The sequence below is a fragment of the Manis javanica genome, chromosome 15 (assembly GCF_040802235.1).
Source record: "Manis javanica isolate MJ-LG chromosome 15, MJ_LKY, whole genome shotgun sequence".
Taxonomy (NCBI): domain Eukaryota; kingdom Metazoa; phylum Chordata; class Mammalia; order Pholidota; family Manidae; genus Manis; species Manis javanica.
In genome coordinates, this window is record NC_133170.1 from 77147251 (window position 1) to 77174507 (window position 27257).

A 27257-nucleotide genomic window follows, 5' to 3' on the forward strand; every position below is an offset into this window, starting at 1 on the left:
CCACTTGACAACCTTTGCTGCCTCTCTGGGACCCTCCCCTTCCCCTTCCAAGCCAGCTGGGCAGATGAACATTTGGCAAAAAGTTCCCCAAATCACGGAAAAATCACAATGACCAAGTGCAATGAAGGAGGGGTCCATAGTGCTGTGAACTCGATTCCAGCCATGTCTCTGAAACCCAGGGACAGCAGTGCTGGCATTCTCCAGTGCCCCCGCCTTGCCAGGGGTCCCCTGCTTGTGCCCTTTGGAGCTCACAGGAGTCCCTCACTGTTCAGTTATGGTATCCAAAGCTCTCCAGTGTGGGTCCTCAGCCAGTCAGCCCCTGTGCCCTGCTGGGAACACCTGCAGGGAAGGACAAGGAGCAGTGGTTGCGTCTGGACTCGGAGATAAGGACCTGTTGTCACTACTCCGGGTTTACGGAGGGGGCGTGAGAGCTGAGGCTCCGAAAGGCTGTGAGATGCTCCAGCTTACTCAGCCGGGCAGTGGTGGAGCCCTTTGAAGCCAGATTAACTGCTGGACCCTTCCTCCCAGCCTCCCTTCCCCCCACCTAAGCACACCCATAGATGAGAGGCTGAGTCAGGGGTGGGTCCAGAGGAAGACACAGGACTGAGAGTGTGGGTAACTCGAGGCAAATCCTCTGCCAGTCGGGACCCAGAAAATACCATTCCAGGCAGTGTTGGGCACTTGGAAGACAGAAGAAGAGCCGCCTAGAGCGCCCACCATGTGCCTACGGCTGTAGTTCCCTCATCTCACTTAGTCTCCCCGGGGCTCTGCCAGGCAGATGTCATGGATCTTGTACAAAACTGAGGCCCAGAGAGAGAAGTGTCATTCTCACTGGGCATTCTCCAGGCCCTGGGGGTACTCTGAATTGGACATAGACCCTGCTGTCACAGCAATCCAGTTAGGAGACGGTCACAAACACATTCATTGAGCACCTGCTGTGTTCCAGACAACCGGTACTTCCTACAATCCCCATCACAACCTTGTTGGGTATTTTCCCAATTGATGGAAGGACAAACTAAGATTCTGGGGAGTCTGCAAACTTGGGAGGTCTTGGAGGCAGTGGTCCTGTGCATGGTTCAAACCCAACCTCGACCACCAGCCAGCTGTGTGGCTTTGGACACATGACTCCTGTCTGAACCTCAGTTTCCTCATCAGTAAAATGGGAATACTCACTGCTTCACAGAATGGTCGTAAGAATTACAGGCATCAGGAATCAGAGCATTTGGATCAGTGCTGGCACTTAGTAAACCTGCCATACAGATTTGTGATTACATCATGGCACAGGGGAAACAGCTGGAATTTGAACCCAGGGCTCTGACAGCCCGGAGCCCATGCACTCTCCACCACCCAGCTTTCCCCATCCTAACAGATGAGCTCCAAACCAGGTGTTTCAGCCTGGCAAGACTGCCGATCGATGTTTCATCGCAAATAACTCCAACCTTCCTCCGTATAAATTCACTACTGCTCGTTAATGGGTTTGAGGTTGTATTTTATTGGTGAAAAGTCATCATTTTGCTTTTACTAAATAAAAGCCACTTGGAAAATTCCACGGTGGTCTCTCTGCTCAAGGGACTCAGAACTTAAGCATGGCTGTCATCCCACTCTGCAAGCTGGGGGGGATGTTCTAGAAGAGCTCAGCGAGGGGCCCCCAGGGCATCCTGTTGTAGTGGAATGCAGAGAGAAGACAGACGCTGCAGGGCCCCCACCCCACAGTTGGGGAAATGTGACTGGTGTTCATGATAATGATGTACGCCAGGGACTGGGCTGAGCACTTAATACATGTGGTCTCGCCCCAGCCCCATGAAGGGCACCAGCAAGGCTGAGGGAGATGCGGACCCTGGCCTGAGGCATCCAGGCGGCGGGTTGAGAGTGGGATTTGAGCCAGGTCTGCAGAACCAGGGCCCTTACCGTCACTCCCACTGTCTGGAAACCATGTTCTGAGCGTGTCCTTGAGGAGGAAATGATCGTGTCTGCATTCCCTGGACCAGGCTGTGCACGCCCTAGGGATGAGGACGCAGCTCCCCTAGGGTCCCTTCCCACAGGGTCATAGCCGGTCCCAAGGCACAAGACAGACGTGCTGGGCCTGGGGCAGGGCCAGAGTGTCCCCAGAGACCCCCTCAGACTGGGCTGTGGAGGCCTCCCGGGGCTGGCGGGACCTGAGCTGGGTTTTAAAGGACAGCTAAGAGTTGGACACGGAAGGAGGGAGGAGGAAAGCCATACTGGGCTGTCTCCCGCCATCGCCCCCAGTACCCTTTTGGGCAGTGGTGGGTGTCTGAGCCCCAAGAAGAGGGGGAAGAGGAGCAGGGAGCCCAGCACCAGACACACACGTGCCGGGCACAAGTAACATCACGTCTGGCTCTCCAGCTGGGCTGGGAGCAGCTCAGGGTCAGAGGCCATGTCTTCTCATACTTGAGCAGGGGCCAGGCTGGGCCGGCAAGCGTGGCGCTGACATCCTTGGGCATGTCTGTCTGTCCACCCCTCAGCCCTTACCCCACCAGGAATTGGGTGAGTCCGTGTCCCCTCTCCACAAGCCCTGGAGAGAGGCCCTCCACCTCCACTCTGTCTGACACACATTCCTGCTGTCCTGAGCCGAGGCACAGCGGTCAAGATAGTCTCTGGGCCCGGCCAGACCTCCAGCTTCCAAATCCTGCGTCTGCATGAACTCCCTATGACCTTGGGCAAGTCAGTTATCTTCTCTCTCTGCCCCTCAGTTGTCTTACCTGTAAAATAATACTCTCTAACTCACGGAATGGTTGTGACTAAAGGTCACAGGTGACATGCTTAGGAAAGAGCCTGCTGACCGGAAAGCACTAGACTGTTACTATTACTGTTGCTGCTGCTGATATTGTTATTATTTTTTATTTTTACTTCTTAACTCCCTCCTGAAATGGCCTTTGCCCAGGAAGGCCACATGACAAGCATCCTGTCCACTTGTCTCCCCAGTTCTGGGTTCAAGGGCAGGTCAAGGGCAACATAGGCAAGGATTTTGGCTTTTCTAAGTTCCAATCTCCTCATCTCTCAAATAGGGATAAGAACACCTCTCTCCTGCTGTGGGGAAGGTCGTGTGAAATGCCAACGAATCTTTTGCCAACTGCACATTTTAAAGAGCTATGAAATTCTAGGTATTCATATTCCTTAAACTGTCCACCACCAGGAAGCTTATGAAAAATTGTGTATAACTATAGATCCATAATATGTGTATACACGTGACGAACATTTATTTCAGCCCTCAGTAGATGCCAAATATTGCAAGACTCCATGCCATGCTTCCAACAGCTCTGAAAGCATAAGTCAGCTTTGCAGGTGAGAAAACTGAGGTTCAGAGATGGGAAGCCACTTGCCTAAGGCCACACAGCTGGGAAGTCTGATCCCAGCTGAAAGGTGTCTGGCACTCCCCCTGCTTCCCTGAGGGATTAGCAGTTCCTAGCCCACCACTCTGAGACTTAAAAGTTTAGAATCTTGAGAGCTCAGACCTTCCTCACATTCTTGATCCTCCCTCGGAACTGCCTTCCCTGAGCCACCTTCCCACGTTTCCCTCTGCCTTTCCTTCAAGGCCCCTAAAAGTGACTACCTGCAGTGCTATAAGTCCTGGTCAATGATGCTGCCCACAGGCTCTCTTGTGGTGCCCTTTATGAAACCCCTGATCAGTGAGAGATGCCCTGGAGAATTCAGGGTAAGGAGCAAGATTGCTTGCCCTGAGGAATTAGGCTGCTTCCTCATTCTTGATAACCTAAGTTCTACAACTGATCATATTTCCCTTTTTGATATGGCCACAAGGGAGCTCAGAGTCACCTTTGCAGGTCAAAGGCAGCAACCCCATTAACTCTGCTGGTCTGCAGTTTCTGTGCTGTTTGGTGGTTCCTTACATCTACTGCTGATGGGTTATACTTTATATTGATTTTAATTTCTTGTGATAAATAATCATTGATTGGGTACCCACAATAGCCCAACATGGTAAGCTCTTGAATGGTATTAGCTCATGCATCCTCAAAACCCTACAGGAAAATAAAAATACCATTTGACCCAGGAATTCCACTTTAGGAATTTACCCTAAGAATGCAGCAGCCCAGTTTGAAAAAGACAGATGCACCCCTATGTTTATCGCAGCACTATTTACAATAGCCAAGAAATGGAAGCAACCTAAGTGTCCATCAGTAGATGAATGGATAAAGAAGATGTGGTACATATACACAATGGAATATTATTCAGCATAAGAAGAAAACAAATCCTACTATTTGCAACAACACGGATGGAGCTAAAGGGTATTATGTTCAGTGAAATAAGCCAGGCGGAGAAAGACAAATACCAAATGATTTCACTCATATGTGGAGTATAAGAACAAAGAAAAACTGAAGGAACAAAACAGCAGCAAAATCACAGAACCCAAGAATGGACTAACAGTTACCAAAGGGAAAGGGACTGGGGAGGATGGGAGGGAAGGGAGGGATAAGGGCAGGGAAGAAGAAAGGGGGTATCATGATTAGCATGTATAATGTGTGGGGGGCATGGGGAGGGCTGTGTAACACAGAGAAGACAAGCAGTGATTCTACAACATCTTACTATGCTGATGGACAGTGACTGTAATGGGGTTTGTGGGCGGGACTTGGTGAAGGGGGGAGCCTAGTAAACATAATGTTCTTCATATAGTTGTAGATTAATGATAACAAAATTAAAAAAATAAAAAAACCCTACAGGAGTTGGACTCATACTGTTCCCAAGGTAAACGTGAGGAGAAGAGGCTGTTGTCACACAAGCTACTCGCCAACCCACACCCAGGTTACTCTGACTCGAACCTTGTTCTGAACCTTGCATTCCAGAAAGTGGAGCACATCATTCCATGTCTGTTCACACCCTTCCTAATGTTCCAGGGTCCCCAGCTCCACCTTCCAGGGACATCCCCTCATTGCTCCCCTTTTCCTAGCACCTTAAGGAGCTGAAAAATCCATCAGATTTTCTGACATCCAGCTGAGGTCTGGGCATACATTGTCTACCATAGACCTAAAGCCAGCCTATCCCTTCTACACTCAGCTCCCCAGAGAGCCCAGGGGGCAGATGAGCTGTCGGTCCCTCGCTGCTTCTGACCCGCAGATAAGGGAGGAGACAGGATGAGTTATCGAAGATCTAGAGGGACCAGCCAGGGGACTCAAGGCGTAACAGTGCAAGAGTGGTGCTGAGAGAGCACCTCTTGATCAAATGGTTGTTAGCAACAATAAAATTCTGTATAGGGGACTCAATGCACAGTCATTAATCAACTCCAACTCTCAACAGTCTCTAATCTTCTGAAGCATAACGAACAAGTTCTTACATGGTGAACAATGCAATGGCACTCATATCACAGAAACCGTTTCTCTTTTGATCATGAATCATGAACTATAAATAATCAGGTCAGATATGATTATTCATTTGATATTTATACTTTATATATGAATTCCCACAATGAGCCATCCTGTCTCTGCTCCCAGATTCTTCCTATGACCTTGAACCTGCACCCAGTTGGAACTGGACCAAGAGCTCCTGGGACAGATCCCCTGACCCCACACCAGACCAGTCTTGCCAGGTCTCTCCTTTGTACAATTCCCACAGGTCTGCGGGAGGGGATGCCAGGGAGGAGGTAGTGCAGGAGACAGGAGAGCCCCTGTGCCACCTGAATAAGTTGCTTTTTCTCTCTGGGCCTCGGTTGTGTAATTTGCAAAATGAGAATTCATAATAATTTTACCTGCCTTGCCTATATTTCAGGGCTGCTGGGAGGGTGAGTTGAGGTGAGAAAGGTGCTTTTATTGTCAGCACTGGGAGGGAGATGACCTCTAAATTGTGGCATTCATTACTGACACTGTAATTGTTGGACACCTAGTATGTGGCAGATGCCAAGCCCATTAGGAATGTCACAGACAACAGCCCTACAAATGGGGAGGCATCGAGCTTCGTGCCTACTGTGTGGGTCAGCCGACTCAGGCTGCTATAACAAGGTACCACACACTGGACGACTTAAACAATAGACATTTATTTCCTCACAGTTCTGGAGGCTGTTAAGTCCAAGATCAAGGTGTGGGCAGGACTGGTTTCTCTCAGAGCCTCTCTTCTTGGCTTACTGATGGCTGCCTTCTTCCCATGTCCTCCTGTGGTCTTCGCTCTTTGTGTGTCTGGGTCCTAATCTACACTCACAAGGACAGCAGTCATACTGGGTTAGGATCACCCTAATGACCTGTTCAGCCCTGGCTCCAAATACAATCACATTCTGAGGTATTGTAGGTTAGCACACCAACATATGGATGTGGGGGGGTTGACACAATTCAACCTGTAACCCCTACATTGTTGTCATTACTGTTACAAATGAGCATTGCTGTTTCTTTTTCCTTGCTCACTCTGTGCTGGGGGATCTCGCCACAGCTCTCTGCCCCATGGGCTCATCCATGCTCGGGCCCATAACCATCCTTATTATGGGGTTTACACACACACACACACACAAATGCTCATAAACATAGAGATACTCACTCTATGTGCTCACACACATACGGACATGTACACACACATGCACAAGCCTTGGCTTCAGTGGAGGAAGAGATTTAAAATCTTTAAGCCCAATAAGGGATTCATATAGAATGTACAAGGAATTCCTTCCTGCAAATTCAAATGACAGCAACCCCAAAAGAAAGATGTGCAAATGATATGCACAGGTAATTTACAGGACAGAAATCGCCAAACCCAAACATACGACAAATTGATGCTCAGTGACATACATATGAAAACCACAGCCAGACAACATTTTGTGCCTAGTAGACTGTGCCAGAGGCTAGAAATCCGGCATGGATACACCTTGGGTTGGCGGGGTGGGGGCACAGGTTCTCTCTCATACCATGCCGCAGGGTCCCCTGACCCCTGCGTACCCCACAGCCCTACAAGAAACGTGCACTGGGGTGCTCACGCAGTGTTTGCAGGGGCAGGCCTTAGCTTCAGTTCTCTAGAAGCAAACCTCAAATGAGGATTCCTGCAAAAGTGGTTTATTAAGGAAGCAGTCGAGAAAAATGGGTAGGGCTGGGAAGGGAGGAGGCCGGCAAGGGTGCAGAGGGTTGGCACTGGCCTGTGCCTAGGGAACAATGGAGGTCACATTCCAGGAGGCTGAGTATTTATAGCCCTCCACCCTGCCCTGGAGGTGTGCATTCCCAGGCACTCCCAGCCTCTGGGGTCAATCCTCCAAAGTCTCCAGGCGCTGGCTGTCAGGAGCAGTGCCCACAGGGAGACTGTGCACACGAAAAATGGTCAGAGGTCTAGGGGACCTGGGCAGTGCATAGATGTGTGTGCAGATGGCCGGACACTGGAGGACCCTGATTGTCCGCTGTCGGAGAGGGGACGGGTGAATGCTCCGCAATTGTTAGAAGCAGCAGATCATCGAGTGCACACACAGCACGGAACGTGGGGCATCTTAAAGCCGCCCACTCGGACAGTGCCGAGGGACATCGAAAACACGCACGCGAAAGCAGCAGAATGCAAAACAGTACCACGTTTTACAAAAACACCATCAGATGCCTCAAATAACAAGATACATGCTGAATGGATTAGGATGGCTCTGTGGGAGCAGGGGTGGGAGCCGGAAGGGGAGAAAATGGGGCTAAAAGGAAACGAACACAGCAAAGGGAGACAAAAAGACAGATGTGGGAGCTTCAAGAGGCTGATGGTGCAGATGAGATGGCTGGAGGGGTGTCATTATGTCAGCCCCCCCTCTCCGGAGGTACAGAAAAACCGATGGCAAACAGACACACACCCCAAATCCATGCCTGGCGGTTTGTGCCTGGGTCACTGAATCCCTGAGCAGCCACACTGGGCAGGCGAAGGGCCAAACAAGCCTGAGGACCCTCAGCGCCCCATCCCGCCGCCCTCCTGTCAGATGGGAATGAGCCTGCCCGAGCCAACAGGAGTAACGGCACTGAGACGGCTCTGCGGTGGCCACGGCCCTGTCTCCTCCTCGGCGAGCCCAGTGCCTGCCGGACACCAGGTGGCCACCAGGCTGCAGACCTCACCGCAGAGGGCCCTGCCCATGCCCCACAGTGGACCCTCGCTGGGGAAGGGGCGGCGGCTCGAGGTCACATCTGTTTCCTCCTGCCACAGAGAGCAAAAACCCCAGGCAGCTGTTATTTACCTAACTTTTATTGAACACACATGTATATAGACCTCCCTATATTCCAGGCACTATTCCCTCCTATAAATTACCTGTTCATATATAATAGTCCATATTATAGATGTGGAAACCATGGCCCAAAGAGAGTAAGTAGTGTGCCCAAGATGACACAAATAGTCCCAGGTAAACAAGACGGGCCCAGTGAGTCATTCTGGACAGAGCCGGAAGCTCAGAGCAGGCAGGTGCCCTGTGAGCCTTCAAACTCAGAGCCTACTAACCTGCCAGACCCACACTCTTTCCCCGTCCAATGCCTCACCTCCTTGGGACATTTCAGAATCCTCTGGTCTTTGCCCCAGGGAATCTCCCAAGAGCCCCCAGAAGATCAGTCTGGCAGGGTTCAGAGCACGCATTTTACAGATGGGCCAAGGGACTTTCCCACCAAGCCCCATGCCTCTGGCTAGTGGTTGGAATGGGATGTCCTGATCCCGGGTGCTGTGGGAAAAGCCCTCGGGAGATGGGGCTCATTCATCCATCCACGTATCCATCCTGCAAGGATGGGTGGAGCCTGCTGCTCCCTGGGCCTGGTGAGGAGGCTGGGGTGCCCCAGGCTCGCCTTTCCTGCCCTGGGCCTCCTCCTAACCCTGCAAGATCGCTGTCATCAGTCCCAATTTACCAAAGGGACATCTGAGGTGTTGGGGGGGCATCACTTGCCTGAGGCCACTTGCCTGGTTAGTGGCCATGAAGGGATTTGAACCTGGGTGCCTATGAATCCAGGGCCCCACCTCCTCCAGCTGCCGCATGCTGGCCTATGTCCCTTCGGGCTCAGGGGACAGCAGGGTCCAGAGACATCTGGGCAGCAGATGTGTGCCTCCCGCTTCCTCTCTGTGGGATTTCCCAGGCCCCATGGACACCATAAGTCTGCAGTCTGCAAAGGACTCATTCCCTTTCTGGTGTCTGTCCATCTGAGTGTGTTCGGCTCACCTCTCCCTCCCTCTGGCTGCCTTTGTTTTGTGCTCTCTGCCTCTCTCCCCACCACCTCTGTGCGCCCCTCTCTCTGTGTCTCATCCGCTGTCTCTCTGCCTCCCTCTCCCCACTCCCTCCCCTCTAGGAGGCTCAGCAGCCCCTCGCTTGCCCACGTCACTCACCTGTGTGCCTAGTTGGCACCAGAGGCCCACAGCACAGCCGCTGCTCTCCCAACTGGCGGCCTCTCTGCTCTCCCAACCCGCGGCCTCTCCTGGGGCAGCCCCAGGCCCCATGCAGGCCCTTATGGGGCCCGTGGGCGTGGGAGCCCATCGGGAAACTGGAAGCTCTCCTCTGGCTTGATTCCCTCTCCCACTTCCCCCACGGCCCACCCGGACATTCCAGCTGCGAAGCCCAGATGCTTCTCCTCCAGCTCTCTCGGCCTCTGAAAGATGTTAGTTGCTGGAAGGCCCCTCAGAGAGCATCCCATTTTGTAGCTGGGGAAACTGAGGTCCAGAGAGAGCAAGTGACCCTCCCTAAGCCCTAGATAAATGGGTTCCCGTCTATCCTGTGTGTGGCGTCTCCCCAGAGCCTAGAACTCTACCTGGCTCACACCTCATACACCTCATACACCTTATGCTCACCACTTCTAGCCTCATTGTAGAGGTTTGCAAATGGAGGCTTACTCAGAGAGGTGAAGTGACTAGCCCAGTCTCACACAGCCTTTAAGCAACAGCCCATGATTTGAACCCAGGTCTCTCTGACCCATAACACCTTTGCTATTTCTCCTTGCCCAGCATCACAGCCTTAGCCAGCAGCTGAAACATAATGGGGCCTTCCTGGTACTACTCTGCCCTCACAAATGTCCCCCTGCTGCAGCATCCCTGGCCCTGACGGCTGTGCCTGCCACCAGAGTTCCCAGGCTGATCCCAAGCAGGGGTTCCTCACTCTACAGGGCAGAGAGGAGTGGCCTCCCATCCCCACAGATTATGCTGAGAGACACCTCAGGGCTTATCATCCCTAGATCCTCAGCTCTGAGGGCCTCAGGAACCTCAAAACCACACAGCGCCAGCAGAAGTCCCAGCCCCAGGCCCGGCTGCCGCCCCGGGATGGAATGAGCCGTAGACGGTTTCCTCCCTGGTCCCACGCCCACACTCGGGAGCTCTCGCTGAGTCACTGCAGTGGTGCTAGAAGCCACTGACTGCCTAGCAGACTGCCGCGCTTTCTTCCGGTCCGGACGGGCCCGTGTCTGAGCGTGGGACACTGCAGAAGTGGGCACAAGCAGGGACCCTCCGGCCCTGGACCTGCCAGTCCTCTTGCTCCGAGGTCAGAGGCCCCAGAAAACCAGCAGCAGCTGCTCAGAACACAGAGGCAGGAGATCCCCGAGACCTCGACCCCGTTGCCTGACGCCCCCCACCCCTTGGAATGCCACTCCTTCCTCCTCAGGGTGCCTGTCCCAGAATCCATGCTCCCCTGCTTTGCACCATGCAGGCTGGCCGGTGGGAATAACACAGGCTCGTTGCCCTCTGACCTCTAGTTGGGTTTGATCAGTGAGAGGCCTAGGAGGGATGGGGGCAGTGGGTGCAGGACAGGAGGAGAGCAAGATCAGGGGTTTATTCTCCCAGCTCCACCCCTGCGGGATCTCCACCACTCCCTTTGGCCCCTCCTTCTCGGGGCAGGGGGCTCCTTGGTCCCAGACCTGGAGTGCTGCCCCACCGCTTCCACTGCCCACCCCTTCTAAGTCCTCCCTTGCCAAAGCTCCCATCAATACCCTTCTTTCAGTGGGCTATCCGGGTCCTGCTGAGACCCTGACCTAGAAACCAGACTTCCCTTGCTTTCCTGTCCTTTACCCCCACATCCATCCAATCCTGACCCTTTTGTCTCCTAAACAGCTTACAAATCTGTCCATCACTTCCGCTCACCTGGGTAACAGCTAGAGGCCCCCAGTCAGCCTCTTGCTTCAACTATGATTTCACTTTCCACCCAGTAGCTGGAGAGATCTTTTCAAAATGCAAACCACATTGCATCACTCCCAGTTTAAAACCCCTCAGGAGCTTATCTTTGTTCTTAGAATAACACCAAGCCCTTACCAAAGTCCCTAGGGCCCCTGCCTACCCCAGGACGGAGCTGAGGCTGCACCCCAGTCCCAGGTGGATCCCTGACTCAGCAGCAGGTTCCGGGACCCAGGCAGAGTACAGATGCTTCCTTGCAAGCCCAGCCCACTATTTTACTGCAGACCCAGCAGCCATTTCCAGCCACCAAAGGCCGCCAGCAAGGGTGTTTGGATGGCCTCACCTTCCAGGCCAAAAAGCCACGCTGGCCCATTAAAAAGGGGTGCAGTGCACAAATATCATGTGTCCTCCTGACCACTCAGCTTGTGTCCAAAGCCAGTGGGCAGAGATCCTGTGCCTCTTCCCATAAATACTTCCCCAGCCCCTGGAGATGGCCTGTAGACAAATTTTCTTCCCTGCTTATATCCCACTGGACTGCAAGGCCTAGCACCCCTTCGCTCAATCTGAAGTCAGCATTGAGTCCACTCTCACCAATAATCCCTGAGCTGTGTATACAGCTTATCTGGAAGGCAGGAGGCACTGGGGGCTTTATAGGAGCCGCTCAGGATGTGGTCTGAGAGGGCTGCCCATGGTGGTCACGGTCTCGCCACGCCAGGAGCCAGGCCAGGGTATGGGCTCCATATCCTGCTCAGTGTGGGCTTGGAGCCTACATTCTGGGGCGCTCCGGGGTGCCCTCCCAGTCATTGTCCTAGCCCCTGTCCCCTTAAGTGGAGGCCAGCACAGCCCACCTTCGGCCCTGAGGGCCAGGCTTACTGCCCCAAAGCATGGCTTCTCCGCCTGGCACCTTGCAACACCTGGCAGGTGGCAGCTGAAGGAATTTCGTCATCACGGGGGCCCCAGCCTGCTGCGGGAGAGAAGGGCAGGGGCACAGAGGTCCAGGCCCGGGTGCTCCTGCAAGCTTTGTCTCCAGCCCCCAGGCTCTGTGCCCTCCTTCCTTGTTCCTCTGTCAGATGAATGAGAACCTCACTAGGCCCCTGAAACATGTATCAGAGCCCCAGGCCAAGTAGGTAAGATTCGGCGGATCACCCTGGTAAGGAGCTTGGACCCTAGAATGTCAGGGTTAAAGATTATTAATCATAACCTCCAAATTAACAATATTTTATTAAGCATCTTCTGTGTGTGCCAGGATGTTGAGAAGCACTTTATGCACATCACTTTGCACAGACCCCATGGGATGGAAGCCAGTGTTATGGCTGGTCTAGAGCTGAGGAAGCAGAGGCCCACGGGGTTGGGTCTCACCCAAGGTCGCATGGCTGCTGAGAGGCAGAAGTGGGGTTTGAACCCAGATGAAGGAGCCAGTGGTCATTCTTTTATCCTGCACAGGCTGTACTTGGCACATGTCCTTAGATCAATCTCTGAACTCTCCGTCCCTCGGCTTATCCATCTCTAAAACAAAGAGCTTGGAGCTGATAGTGTCAGATTCCCTTTCAGATTTAAAAAATGCCATAGTGAAATGGGCCCAGTGTCTGTCTTTGCAGCCTTGTGCCAATGAAAAGATACCATGGCTCAGCTCCATGCTGTGTGACCCTAAGCAAGTTGCTTTACCTCTCTGAGCCATAGTTGGATTACCTAGGAAATGATAGTAAAACCTTCCTTTCAGAAAATCAGGGGATGAAGTGATCTCATGGGACCCCTTGCAATTCTAAGATCTCTGGGCCAGAGGCTCAAGGTTAATTTATAAGCCTCCCTCTCACCACCCCACAGCAAGTCTGGAGTCCTTGCTGACTGTGACAGTGCTGTCCCAGACGCATCCCAAACTCCAAGCTACCCTGTGGCTAAAGGAGCCCACACTCGGGAGTCAGACACCAGGTCCGCAGGCCCTTCCTAGTTCAGTGACTGTGGACAGATTACCTCTCCTCTCCGAGCCTCAGCTTGCTCATCTGTAAAATGGGGCTGGCACCACCTTCCTCCTAGAGTCACCATGAGTGGGTCATGAAACAGTAAGGTAGACACAGTGTCCTGCACACAAGAGGTGCTCAGCAAACATTTATGCAGAAAAACCCGACAGTGACACATCTGCCAGGACCGGCAGCATCCCTGTCTCACTGTGGGAAGCAAGGCGGGCCGATCCCGTTTGCAGATTGTGAACCAATGCAAAGAGCTGTGTTTCCAGAAACTAATGGGGCTCGAAGATGAGCCTGGACTGTGTCTGGAAGCAGTGGACAGACGGCAGCCAGGCCGCAGCCAGCGGTCGCTCTCAGCCCCCTCCTCCCAGCGCAGACACTGTCCCGGGCGGATGAGGAAGCCACGGGCTCTGGCCATCCCCACCTTCAGCTGGGCCCATCTCCCCTCCCTGCACCCCCACAGCTGCTGTGAGGATTCAGTGAGATGAGGCTGGCAAAGTGCTGTCGCAATGTCGCAGTCGTGCTGACTACTACTATTATAAAGTGAAACCGAGAAATGTGTCCCTGCTGGTCCCCCAGCCGAGTCTACTATTTTAGGGCTCAAGAGAACTTGGTGGGGCACGGGCCTTTTCTGGGACTCCTCAGAACAGGGTCAGATGTCAGGGAATGTTGGATGAACTGGGGGCAACAGGAGGCTGCAGTGTGGGATCCCGGACTCCTTCCCCGCCTCTCCTCATGTCCCTTCTGCTTGTGCCCTGAGGGGTGCCGAGGTCCCTAAGCACATCTGGCCAAGGACAGCCCCACCCGGGCCCCTCGCGGGTCTGCCCAGCAGGCCTGTTCACTCCCGGCCACCTTGTTTCCAAGACTTCCTGCCTCTGGCCTGGAGCATTCTCCTCCCTGGCCCTGTTGCAGGAGGAAGTGTGCTCAGCATGGGCCCCGGGTTCCAGGAGTGCGGTTTGGCACCTTTGCCTGGGAAAGGTCAGAAAACAGAGGCCCTATTGGAGAGGGTGGGATGGGGCCCCTCCCAGATAGGCTGACTCAAACCCTCCGGGAGGCTGAGAAACTTCGGCAAGATGGTCTTCACATCAGGCTAATGGAAAACTCTGAAGGCCCAGGATTCTCCGCTCCAATTCTCTGATTCTCCTGTCTCCCTCCATCCTTCCAAGAAATGTTTATGAAACATCTATTAGGCATCAGGCCTAGAGCCGGGTCCATGGGGTACAGCAGGGAACAAAACAGACACACAGCTTCCCTAGAAGGGCTGGCATTCTTGAGGGGGAGGAATGGGTAACAGATAAACAAAAACACCTCTGGAGCCAGACTGCCTGGGTGTGAATAGCTGCTTGGCCACTCACCAGCTGTGTGCCCTTGGGCAACTCACCACTCCTCTCTGTGCTTCAGCTTCCTCATGTGAAATCCAGGGGAGTGAGTAGCTCCTCCCTCCCTGTGTTGTTAGGATTAAATGAATTTACATCAGTAATGTTTTAGAAGCATGCCTGGTTCATCAAAAGCATAATGTAAATGCTGGAAAAATAAAAATGAATATAATGGCAGGTGACAATATGTACTACAAATAAGATATAGAGGAATACAGCTTAGAGATGGCGGTACTGTTTTAGACAGAGTGTGCAGAGAAGGTCTTTCTGAGACGGTGACCTCTGAGCAGAGACCTGAATGAAGGCAGAGGGAGACTTGTGCCCATCTGATTGAAGAGCACGGCAGGCAGTGGGAACAGCAAGTGCAAAGGCCCTGAGGCAGGAACCCTTTTGGCAGGTTCAGGAAACAACATAGATCTGTACATTCAAACATCCATTCAAAAGGCAGCTAGTGGGCACCTTCTAAGAGCCACATTCCTTGCTAGATGCTGTGGAGCGATGGCTCTGTCTCTGCTTTCATGTAGGGGAGGTGCGTGCAGGGACAAGTGACAGCATTGTCAGTGATCTGAGGTGTCATCTAAAGTTTGGATTAAGGAAACTGGCCATACTGGGCCTGCATAGTCCCCACCCCTCCCTATTACTCCTTGACTCCGGGGCAATGAGTCAGCTGTAATTCACCAGAGTGCTTGCCCTGGGTCTCTACTGTTGCAGAAATAAGAGCAATCTGGTGAGAGGAAGATTGAAGCAGGTTGTTCTCACTTTCACCTTTAATGAGAGTGTATAACTCTTTGCAGAAGCGAAGGATGTCCTGTGTTAGTCATTCGTGTCTCCTGCCTTGCCCTGTTGGTAGCTGAGTTTGTGGTCCTGGCTCTGTACAAAGCAGAGGGCAGGTGGCTAGGGAAATCAGGGGAAGCTCCTCGGAGGATGTGATGTTTGAGCTGAGCCTTGGAGTGGGTTCGATGGAGCAGTGGGAGGAGACAGCACCCATCAGACAGAACTGTGTATGCAAAGGCACAGAGGCCTGATGAAGCACGCTTAGAGAATGTGCGTGGAGGGAGGGATGACAGGAGACGACGCCATGAGAACAAGACGGCTTCAGAATGTGAGACTCCTGAAGACACCAATTTTATCCTGTGGGCAATAGGGAGCCATGGACGTTTTTTAAGCAGCGGGTGTCCATCTTTCTAAAATGACCCCAGCTCTAACCCCTGGGGCTGATACGGGGGCCGGGGTGGAATTGGGGAGACTGGAGGCAGGCGATGAGCACGCGGCTTGGCGAGCTGGGCCACCCTTCCTGCAGGCCCGGGTGGGACTCGGAAGTGACAGTCTTGGGAGGCTCCAGGAATCAGGGCCCCCATGAGAGAGCTGGGGCGTCTGGCAATCGCCCCATTTTCTTGAGGAATTTTTCTTCAGCCCGCGTGGGTGGATTTGCCTCAAGAGCTGTTGCCATGGCGACGCTTTAAGAAAGGTTTTAGATGCGCAGAGGAGTGAGGACCAGGGGCAGCCAGATGCGTCTCCGCGGGGGAAGCCAGGACACAGAGCGGGGCTCGCGGGGCCAGTCCCAGGGATTGAGGCTCCTCCCCTGCCCCCACAGTCCGGGTGGCACAGATCGCATCTGGGCACCACGGCGAGGCCGACAGGCGCGGCCGGCCGGAACCAGCAGCGCCCCGCACATGCTTGCCCTGGAACAGGTGCTGGAGGCAGGGATTCCGAAGGCCCCCGGGGGATAGGCTTGCATGCGGATAAGGGAGCCGTCTCCGGGGGCTGACTTGGATTCCAGAAAGGCATTCCCAAGACAGACTGATGCCTGGTGAACCCTGCTCCTCGGCACTAGTTCTACTTTAACTCCCTGACCCCCAATTAAAGGAGTGACTCGTGATGATGAGTATTGGGGCTGGACACCTGTGCTCTCCCCTGAAATCCGTATCTCAAAACCTAATGCCCAGTTGGATGGCATGAGAAGGTGGGGCCTGTGGGAGGTACTTAGGCCCCAGACGGGATTATAAGAGACCCACAGAGAGGTCCCCAGCGCCACCACGTAAGGACACAGGCTGTCCGGGAACCAGGAAGCAGGGCCTTATTAGCCACCAAATCTGCCGGCACCTTCCCTTTGGACTTTCCAACCTCCAGAACTGTGAGAAATAAATGTCTGCTGTTTATAAGCCACCCAGTCTTTGAGGGAGAGGCAGAGAATGGTTGATGCTAAATGGACGTGTCAAGGATACAACTTGATTCTCCCTCCATCTTCCACTCCAGAAAGCTTGGCTTGGGTTGAGGGCTGAACTGAGTGACCAAAATGGCAGGGCCCCCTGGTTTGCTGTGTGACTTCAAGTAAACACCTTCCCTCTCTGGTCGGGCCCCAGTTTCCACATCTCTAAAGTAGACAGGTTGGACAGAGAGGAGAAAACTTTAGAGCACAGAAAAAGGAGAGAAAGACAGTAACAGAAAAGAGAGCTGGGACGTGGGTGAGGAGGAACCACAGGTGGCAGAGGTATGGGGGCAGCTGCCTGGGACAGAGGATGGGTAGGAAGGTTGCATTATGTAATCGGTTATTTGTTGAAACAGATTTTTGGAGAAAGGTTGGACATCCTCCACCCTCCATCAAACTCAGGCTGCTCCGAAGCTGCATGGTGGAGGGTCAACACCTTTCTCAGGAGCCAGGCTGCCTGGGTGAATCCCAGGTATTTGTGGGACCTGGGCAGAACCCTTTACTTGCCCTGTGCCTCTGTCCCTCCATCTATAAAATGGGGAAATCATAGTACCTCTTACACAGAACTGTTCTGAGATTAAGTAACTAGACCTACATAAAGCTCTTAGAATGGCTCTTGGCTTTTGCTGCCTCACTATTGATGAAGAAAAGATTGAAAGAGTGTACTTGGGGGTGAGGGGTGATACTGACATCACAAAGCTCCAGGAAGGGAAGCTGAGGGAAAAGGCAGAACAGGGCGGGAATGGGTGGGGATGTTGGGGGGAGATAAGCTGCAGAGGGAGGAAGGGAGGGCCCTGGGTGTGCACGCTGGTCTCTGTTCCCCATGGCCAGCTGGGTAAGGTCAGCAACCTAGGGTCACTGGGCAGGGGCAGGGCTTCAGGGCTCATGGGAAGTCTGTGCTGGGGTCAGGTAGGGGCCACTGTCCTTAGGAGTGGACAAGTTGGAGCCCAAGTCCTTTCAAACCAACCTGCTTGTTTGTGCTCCAGGACCCCTGAGTGGTGGTCAAGGTGTGTGGGCCTTTGCAGTCCCTGTCCTGGGGATCCTGTTTCCTGTCCGCTCTGTGCCTCCCAGCCTCGCGGTGCACTCCATGCACATGTCGGCAGAGAAACAGGACAGCGGTGACACCGAGAGAGAAGGGTCGTGCCTGTGTCCGGCTGGGTGCTTGGCTGTCCTTATCTCCCTGAATCCTGACCAGGCCTCCCAGCAGGGAAAGGCTGTTAATCCCCTTTTGATAGGTATTGAAACTGAGGCTCTGAAAGGAATGGGATCAGGACCACCAGCCAGTGCCTGGAGGATCAGAACTCAAACTCAGACCCGTGGGACCCCAGGTGCAACGCATACAGCTGTGTAAAATGGCCTCTGTCCTGTCACAGCACGTCCAGGCCACCCAGTGGGCTGCAGTCCCCTCCCACTACAAGGCTGTGACAGGTGTTCAAACAGCGGCCCTTCCTCTCCCCCAGACTTCCCTTACATCTCACGAGCAAGGCTTCTCTGTGGGGACTTGGAAGCCCTCACCTGCCCCAGGGTCCCAGGGTGTAGTCCCGGGCTGAGAGGAGCAGAAACAGAGAGGCTCAGGGTAATGACAGTAACCCCGACTTATCAGGAGCTGACTGCTTCTACCCAGCGCCTCTACTAAGAACCAGCCTCAAGGTGGGCATTTTTATTCCCATTTTGCAGATGTGAAAACTCAGGCACAAAAAAGCAAGGCCACTAACCCAAGATCTCAGAGCTACGAAGCTGCAGATGTGGGATTTGACCCTGGCTGTCTGACACCAGAGTCCCATGACTGTCCTTGACATTCTGTGACTGCCTGCTGGGGACCCCACTGGACACATCCCTGTGTTCTTGCACCTGCTCACCTTGCCTGCGCACCAGGCTGGCAGGTCTGCAGTGTCTCACAAGTATCCACAACCACAACTCAAATTGCCCCCAGTCACCAGACTCATGTACCTCTGGACAGGGCAGTCGCCACACAGCAGGTTCCAGGGTAGGCAGGGGGCTGCAGAGGCCTGTCCAGCCAGGTGGAGCCCTGTGAGATCTCGGAGCCCTTAGCTGCCCCAGCTGCATCCTACCCCGGCTTCCAGCCCCAGGCACAGGGCTCTGGGGCATTCATGCATGTTCTGGCCCCTGGAATTCCCTGGCTCCAGCCCAGGCAGCTGACAAAGGGCTGGCTGGCGCTGCTGCCAGCAACCAGGATGGCGGAGTGTGAGCTCCCACCCTGTTCCCAGGCGCTGGAGGAGAAGGGACAGGCTGCCCTCCCCCTCAACCCTGTCACTGCGCTGTCACCTTTCCCAAGGCAAAGCTCAAGCCTTGACGCAGAAATGGTCTTGCTAGGGAAGCCGCCCCCCATATTCAACAGAAAAAACACCTGTTTGAAGCCCAGAGGAAAATTCCAGAATCCTAAATGCCATTGCTGGAGGAGCTTTAGGATCGAGGAGTCTGCCACGCTTATGTTACAGAAAAAGGAAAGCAGCTCAGGACAGCTGAGAGTTCAAGGCCACAGCAAAGCCACATAGCAACGCCAGCCTGGCTCTGCTTGGGCCCCAGAACCAGTGTCCTTATCTGCCAAGTGCATCAATGTAAAAAATAAAATCACAAATGCAGGGCCTGGAAGGCGACCAGTCACCTCAGTTCAGGGAATCCCGAGATGCGGGGATTTCACTGCAAGAACCTGAATGTTCTAGGCAAACCAGGAGAGCTTGGCCCCACCAAATGTGCCCCTTGGTTAAAGAGAACAATTTCTGGAGTGAGATAATCTCACTCGAGTTTGAATTCTAGCTCTGCCATCATAAACTTTGTTTTTCCATTCAATCGATTTGACACATCTCTGCAGTGTGCCTGGCACTGTGCTAGTGGATGTCACAGAGGAGAGTAAAGTGGGCAGAAACCCTTGCCTGGTGGCACTTACTTTGTGGCAGGAAGACAACCATAAGACATCACACAGGCGACATGAAGGGGTGCCCTTTGTTTTGCTTTTCTGAGGCTTAATTTCATCTTGCAATTGGGTGGCCCTCCACATGGGACCTCTCTTCAGAGGTCCCTTGGGACCTTGTGCCAATACTCAAAAATAAAATAATCTGAAATAAATTCTCCTTGGTTTCTGCCATTTTCCAGAGCAGGTCACCCCTCTCTCACCTCCCCCACCCCACCAGCAGAACTTCTAGAAAATCCACCGAGTCATTAGAAAGCTCTTCCTTTTTTTGCTAAACTGAACTCGAGCAACCTGCCATGCTCATCTCCAGCCTGGTCCAGCCCCCTGGAGTCAAACAGGATAAGCCGACCACCTACTTCCCCTGGCAGGGGTCACTTCCTCACTTGGACCTTGGCCAGCATTTCCTCTGCATCATTCCTAACCCCTTGCCTGCTGGCTGATACCGGCTGGAACCACTCTACCCAGGCAAGGGGAGGGATGCCACAGGATGCTTTTGCTTGTCTGTTTGTCCTGCTTGGTCCAGAAGGGAAGGGAAAACAAATCTCTAAAGAGGCTCATGTGTACAGGGGAACATAAATTAAAGTGAGAGTGAAATGAAGAAGGGAAGCGTGGGTGGAGACAGAAAACAGAGCCAGGGCTGGGGGGAAAAATGTAGATGATAAGTAATCTCCTAAATAGCATGGGTGGGCCACACCGCAGACTCCCAGAGTCCTAGTCCAGGAAAGGGAGACAGTTATGGGAGCCACGTGCCCCTAGCTAAAAACAAGCCCACTCCAGGGAAAGGCAGGCCCTCCAGGGGTCAGGAACAGAAGGACTTTCTCCAGCGGTCTGAGCAGAGAGGACACGGTGTGATGCTGTGATCAGCGTCCTCAATGATGCCCTGAGCATGGACGCAGGCTCAAGGTTCCTGACATTTCTGGAGAGGCATCAAAGCACTCACTGCCTGAATACAGCACCCCTTCTATAAACTGACACCCCTTACCTAACAGTGCTTCAGTCGGAGCCCATTTTCTTAGCCGTGCCAAGGAGGGAGTCACTACACATTTCAGTCTAGACATCCAGGTTTGTGCGCTGCTGGCTTAATCTGAGACGTTTCTAGAATATCTGAAAGAGGGCCTGAACCATGTGGTCTTCAAGGAATTCTCCCTGATGCCATTTCACTGACCTGATGTCATGATATTAGCAGCAATAAGTGGGTCGTGATTCTCTGGCACTTGCTAGAACCCAGTCATGCTCTCTGCTGGCTGGGGATGGGCCAGGGGTGTCATGAGGCCCCTTCCCCCAGGCTGCTTGTCTGTCACCATGTTCATGGAAATGGGATGTTGACAAGGACATCCATGCCTCCTATATAGAGTGACCCTATATCCCAACTAACACCTCCTGTCCCAACATACTTATTAAGAGTGTCCCTTTTACTCTCAACGTGCCCCAGTTTGCACAATAATGGCTTCCTTATTCACAAATCACCTCCTCTCTCTGCCCCAGGAGAGGGGCCAGTGGACTAGGAACTCCTGGGTGTGACCTTGCCCACACACCTGCGTTCATCCCTGGGTCCAAAGCACGTGTCTGTGTCATTAAAGCTCCTGTAAGGCAGGTACTACCACGATCCCCATTTGGCAGATGAAGAAATGCCCATGGCTACTATTTAAGCAGATAGCCACATGCCAGCACCAATGATTTAGAAAGTCAGGATTTAGAAAGTCATTGGTTGTGCACAGGGATGGCTAGTCTCGTGACCTCTATTTCATAGACATAAAGACAGAGCCTTTGCTCACAGATATGAAGGAGGCCTGCCGAGGCCCCTATGTGCTCAGATCTGAGAGGAAGCATTCTTCAGTCCAGGCATATAACCCATGGGCTCTTGGGCAAGTGACTTGGCCTCCTTGAGCCTTGGTTTATTTCATCTGTAAAACGGGAGCAAATCTGGCAACTACCTTTTGTTGTTGAAGGATGTCTGCCAAGTAGAAGTGCCTTAGAAGCTTGAGGCTAGTCCAGATGTTAGTTATTATTGGGTGGACAAGCAGTGGAAACAGGACTAAAGACTGGACCCTGCCTAATGGGCATGGATTCATGATTCTCATTTGGCTTTTTTCATTAAATTTTTGACTAGGCAACACAACTCCGTCTAATTGGTGATGTTCAAAACCATCTAAAATTACAAAAAAGCTAGACTGCAGATCCTTGCTCCTGTCCTGCCACCATCTGTCCATCAACTATGTCTCCTTCCGGAGTTTCTTTAGGTAAATATAAATGGATATGCTAATTTCTCTCCTGTTTTGCATAAAAGATAGTGTACAATACACACTATTCTGCAACTTGTCTTTTGTACCTAACAAGATATCTTGGAGATGACTTCCTATCAGTATGTAAAAAGTATCCATCCTTTTAGATGGCTGCATAATATTCCATTGTTGGATTTGCCATCATTTGCTGAATTAGACTCCTGGGGATGGGTACTTGGCTTGTTTCCAGTCACTTACTGTTACAGTTCATCATGTATGTGTTACAATGTTACAACCAATTTGTGTGCCTCTGTGTGTGCATGTGTGTATTTCTCATTTATTTTTAATAGTGTCAAGGACTCTCAAAAACCTTAACTTTTATCATGAGCAAACAAGTTTTAAGCCCTCCCTTTGCACTGGCTATGCTGTCTTAATTCATCAGGAAAATGTGTCGGAGCCACTTAGATTCCCCACAGAGTCCCCACTGAGCCCAAGCCATGTCTGTGGTTCAAGGTCTCTCAGGAAGTCAGGAAACCTTGGTTCTTATCCCAGCCCTACCAGCTATTCCAAATCCTGGTCCTCAGTTTCCACATTCATCAAAGGAAGATAATCATTCACAGGGCTGTTGTGGGGATTAGGGATCAGGAATGAATTCTGCAAGTATATGAAACTATCTACACTGTGAGGAAGACAGATTTATGCCTGGGACCCCCTCTGCAGCCTCCAAGGGTAGATCTGGACCCTGGGGGTTTCCAGAGAAGAAGTCAGTCAGGCTGGAGGAGGCTGGCTCCGCAGAGAGCCAGTGGAGTGACAGGCCAGCTGCAGGTTCCTCAGAGGCTGGGCCCCAAGCCCACAGGGCACCGTGTTCTGTGCTGGCCTTGAGCAGCCACCAGCTTGAAGTTGTTTTCTGCTTTGATTTCGTTTTAAAATAAAGCAGTGATCACATTCCTGAGAGGGGCAACAGCGTGACCATCCCACCCCTAGGCAGGAATCTTCCTTCCCAAGACTCCCTGAAGCACACGCATCTTCCCAACTCACCTCCTGGGGCGGGCCGAGTGCCTGGCAGAGCCTGTCTCCCTCCTCCCTGCTTCCTTGCCCTCCTGCCAAGAAACCTGGCAACGCCCCCAACTGGTGCAGCTTTTCAAGGACCCTGGGGTGCATAGCCGCATGCAAAGACCCTGGAAATCACCGTGATGCTGAGCTGTGGAAACCATCACAGTCAGCCCTCAGGGTCCTTCCCCTCGCTTTGCCCCAGTCTCCCAACAGCCCTGATCACCACTCCCACTTCTCCAGTGAGGAAACAAAAGCTCAGAGGGGTCAAGCAATTTGCCCAAGGTCACACAGCTGAAATACAGAAGAGCCAGGACTTGAAGCCACAGCCATGGTCAATGCATCATGGTGAAGGGGGCAAGGCTCTGGAGCCAGACCCTCTGAGTTCAAACCCCACTTTTGTCATTTAGTATCTGAGAGACCTCTTTGTTGCTTAAATTCTCTGTACCTCAGTTTCCCTATCTGTAAAAAGCAGCAGTAATAGGACATTCCTCATAGAGTTGGTATTAGGATTAAGATAAGGAATATAAAGTACCTAGAACAGTGCCTGGCTCAGGGTAAGTTCTCCATGTCATTCATCTCTTACTATTTCTGTTATTGCTGTTGAGTATGATTCTGATTCTTATGATTATATGACATTGCCCCACTGTAAATGTGGTATAGTCATAAGAGTGTGATATATATAAAAGTTCTCCACTCAAAGCTTCTTTTACACTGAGGTATAAACACATCTGATCATAGATTATATATTTCTTATTCATCCATTCAGTAGACCTTATGAGCACACATTATCTGCCAGGTTTCAGGCAAGGAGCCGGGCATACAAAGCTAGAGCTCTCACTCCAAAGCCAGGTAGGGAAGACTGTCAACAAGTCAGTCAACACATGGGCACAGTATCAACTACAGCTGCCAAGTCAGGAAGAAGTGACCTTGAAGGACAAGAGCAAACTGGCCAGGCCAGCATCCCAGGCCAAGGCCCAGAGGCATGAGAACTTTGCATAATCTACGGCCAGAGTAGAATGTTACAAACTGAGTCGAGTTTTAAAGCTTTGATGGTGAAGTTCAGTGGAAACTGCAGAGAAGAGGTATAGAGTTTTAACAAGAACATATAGGCCTGGCATCTCTTTAAAATCCCCAAGGGAAGGCATGATTAAGGGGAGAAACCCTGTTCCTCTCTCCCAGAGCCCTGGGAGGTGTGTGACATACAATGTCTGTGGTGCTTTCTCCTGAGTCTGCCAAGAAGCCCAACCCACTCCAGGGATCTGGGACTCAGAACCAAATATCCCAAGCCTCAGGCCTCTAGCACTCCCATTGCTTCCTAGTTTCACAGGAGACAGAATTGCCAGGCCACATCTGAGAGCCTCACTACTCCCCTGGCTACCCAGGGGCAAAGTCCTCTCCTTCCTGCTTTCTTGTGCCTGCCTCCCCTCAGTCTCACCTTCCTCCCTCTGTTTCTCCTTCCTTGGCAGCAATCAGACACTTTTCCCTGCCCCTCTTAGCCCCTGCCCCCACCCTCTGAGGCCATGAGCCAGCAACTAGAACAAGCCCACCCTCAGGCCATAGCCACATCCACGCCAGCCCCGCTCACCCTCCTGTCCCCCTCTCCCCAACCCACGGCACCCTCCCTGCTCGAAAGCACGTGTTCATTCATCCGTGCTATAACAGGAACAGAAGCTGGGCCCTGGAAGCCCCAGCACACAGCCAAAGAAACAGTCCAACAGCCAAAAGCACTTAAAAATAATTCAAATTTTTACTGCCATCTCTCGAAGACTGACAAAGACTGTGGTGATAGATATTGTTGGCGCCCAACTCAGATATTCTTTACCTTCTGGGGCACCCATCTCACATTTACCCCCTTCTCCTGAGAATTGTTCTCAACGAAGAAGGAGCTGCCTCTCTCCCCAGTGACACAGGGTACAATTCAGTCTCCAGAGCTGCCCATGGGATCAGGCTGAGGCCAGTCTCCACCTGAGACCACATTCTTGCTAAGCTCCAACTCCTGCCCTGAGCTTGAATGCAAATTCAAGGGTGTGCCAAAAAAGTCACCAATCAAAATAAATATTTGAGTACAATATTTTTTTCAAAATCAAAACTAATGCATACAATGCATGATGAGCAAAATTATCAAGATTTTAAATAAAGATGGGCTCCAACCCTGAGCGTGCATGACCCTGCCTCACTCACCTCACCCTAATCCCACCCTGCCTGAGAGCACACGCACAATACCTCATGTTGACCCACATCCTTGCCTCAGGCTCTGCCCCTGGGGGACCCAACCTAAAACAAATATCCAGCTTAGAATCCACTATAGGCTTCCTAGAACTTCCTTTTACTCATTCCTCTCTTGTGTATCCCCACTTCTTCAGAGGTCCTGATGCCCCTCTCTCAGCTGCTCCCCACATAGCCTCTTTCCACCACAACCTCTCCTTCCCAGCAGGGCAGGATTCATCTCCCCTCCCACTCCCCCTCCCATCAGCCTCCTTTGTCCTTCTCATCTAAGATCAATACCTGCCCTTTTCACCCTCTCTGTCACCATTCACTGCCCTGACTGTGAGTTGGGAACTGAGTACTCACCTGCTAAGCATTGCATCCTGGTGCCCGAGTCGGGCACCTACTATATGGCAGGTACTTCACCTGCTCTGCAGTCCAGCTCTGGCTACGGCAGCTGGAACCTCAGCTCCTTCCGGTTGCCCCATCTCAGCCACACCTGTGCCTCCCTGAGCTCTCCCTGAACTTGAAGGAGTCCCAGAGACTGCCTTAGCTCAGTGAACTCCAAATGTTGGGATTTCATTTTTTCCAAACAGTTTTAAGACTGTCCTAGAGCTGTCATCCTTCTGTTTGTCATGTGAGGACATTACAAAATTGAAACTGTCCTTTACCATCCCCACCTGAGCAACGACAGGTGAACACCAACAGTAAAATCAGTGGGACAGAGATTCATCTTTCTCAGCTGAAAAGAAATCTCATTTGATTGGAAAACCCATTCTTTTGTCTGTATTTTCTTTTGTTTCTCTACAGACTGGTAAAAACTTGACCAGATACAGGTTCAGTGAACAGGGGTGGTCGATCCAACATTTGACATCAGGGAAAACTGAGCCCCCAAGAGCAGCTCTGTCTTTCCCACCCACATCTGGGTCCTTGGATGACCCCAGAGGGAGACTGAGGAGCGAATGAGAGGCTGGGGAGGTGGGAGACCTGGGTTCCTGTCCCAGCTCTGCTTCTCACAGCCAGCAAACCTGCACAAGTCTCTTCCCTCCTCGGAGCCACGAGCCGGTGAGTCTTTCAGACGACGCTGAGCTGGAAGGTGCCCACTGGTCCGGAGTGGAGGATTGGGGCACAGGCCCTACCCGAGCTCACAACCAGGGCAGCTGGAGAAGTGGAACTGGACACCAGGCTTCCTTCTCTGACTCATGCCTGGGCCTTCGTTCCCACTTCTGGAAGTGAGTCGAGGATCCGCGCCGACTCACAGGTGCCGCACAGACGGGCATAGGAGCCGAGGGGTGGGGACACAGCAAAGCTGATCTGCCTGGAGCGAGGCTGGGCCTGAAGCCAAGCGCCTCCCATGAGAGACATACGGGGCTAGTTCCGGTTCCGGAGACATCAATGAGTCCAGAGACCAGCCCAGGCCGGAGATCCAGGACTGCAGCTGTGGGACCCCTGAGTTTACATCTCTGGGCAAACTAAGTGCTTACCTGTCCCCAGTGGAAGGCCCCTGCCGGTTTTTGGTGGTTCCTCCCTCTGCTCACCGAGGCATGAAGGGCAATGCTGTGAAAGGAAGTGGGCCTTGGTTGTCCAGGAAATGTGCCCCAGCTGCCCAGCCACAGGGGGGTAGACAGGAACAGAGCCCACCAAAGTGGTACCTTTGCAAGTGTTGTGGTTCAAGCTGCCTGGGTTCTAGCTCTGGCTCTGCTGCTTACCAGCTGTGTGACCTTGGACAAGTCACTTAACCTCTCTGTGCCTCTATTTCCTCATGCACACATGGAGAGGTGAGGGAAGAGGATGCAGTCATCTGTGAGCAGCCCCTCAGAACTGACAGCCCATGCATTCTCTACCCCAGGCTTCTCCAGATGAACCAGAGACAGGAACCCAGAACACAGATAAGGGTCCTTACCCTGAAGGTTTCTCAGGGCTGCAAGGTTTGTCTTTAAATGCACGGGAATATTATGGCACTGAATGCAACCTTCCCATGTGTTTTTTTTTAAACAAAGTGTTTGCCCTTGAAATATTTTTATGTGTTTTAAAAATAAAGCATATGACTTTAAAATAACTTTAGTAAGGATTTGGTTTTCCCTAAGGGAAAGCAGGGGCTCCAGGCAATGCCCTAGATTCTGGTCCCCAAAGTATGGGGCTCATTTGCTCATTCCCTCACTGGTGTTTATTACTGAGTGTCCACAATGGGCTGGGTGCAGGGGTGGTAGGTGTGGGGCACACTTCCTGCACAGCTGAGGGGTGCTTCCTTTCACAGAATTGGATCACACC

At 52.4% G+C, this 27257-nt stretch overlaps 1 protein-coding gene across 5 annotated transcripts in view; it reads right to left on the reverse strand.

Annotated features, from left to right (window-relative positions):
- Window positions 1-27257, reverse strand: part of CMKLR1 (chemerin chemokine-like receptor 1) — a 43424-nt gene that overhangs the window by 5249 nt on the left and 10918 nt on the right. For 2 of the 5 annotated variants that reach the window (XM_017642889.3, XM_017642887.3), the window contains exon 2: window positions 26471-26543. The exons of 2 other annotated variants lie outside the window; for them this stretch is intronic. Coding sequence is in view for 1 of the 3 variants with exons in the window: in XM_073222631.1 (XP_073078732.1) it covers window positions 9259-9369 (111 nt within the window). In the remaining 2 variants the exon portion in view is untranslated. Of the gene's footprint in view, window positions 1-9258; window positions 9375-26470; window positions 26544-27257 lie in introns of those variants that run through there. One more of the 5 variants, XM_073222631.1, reaches the window with a different exon arrangement.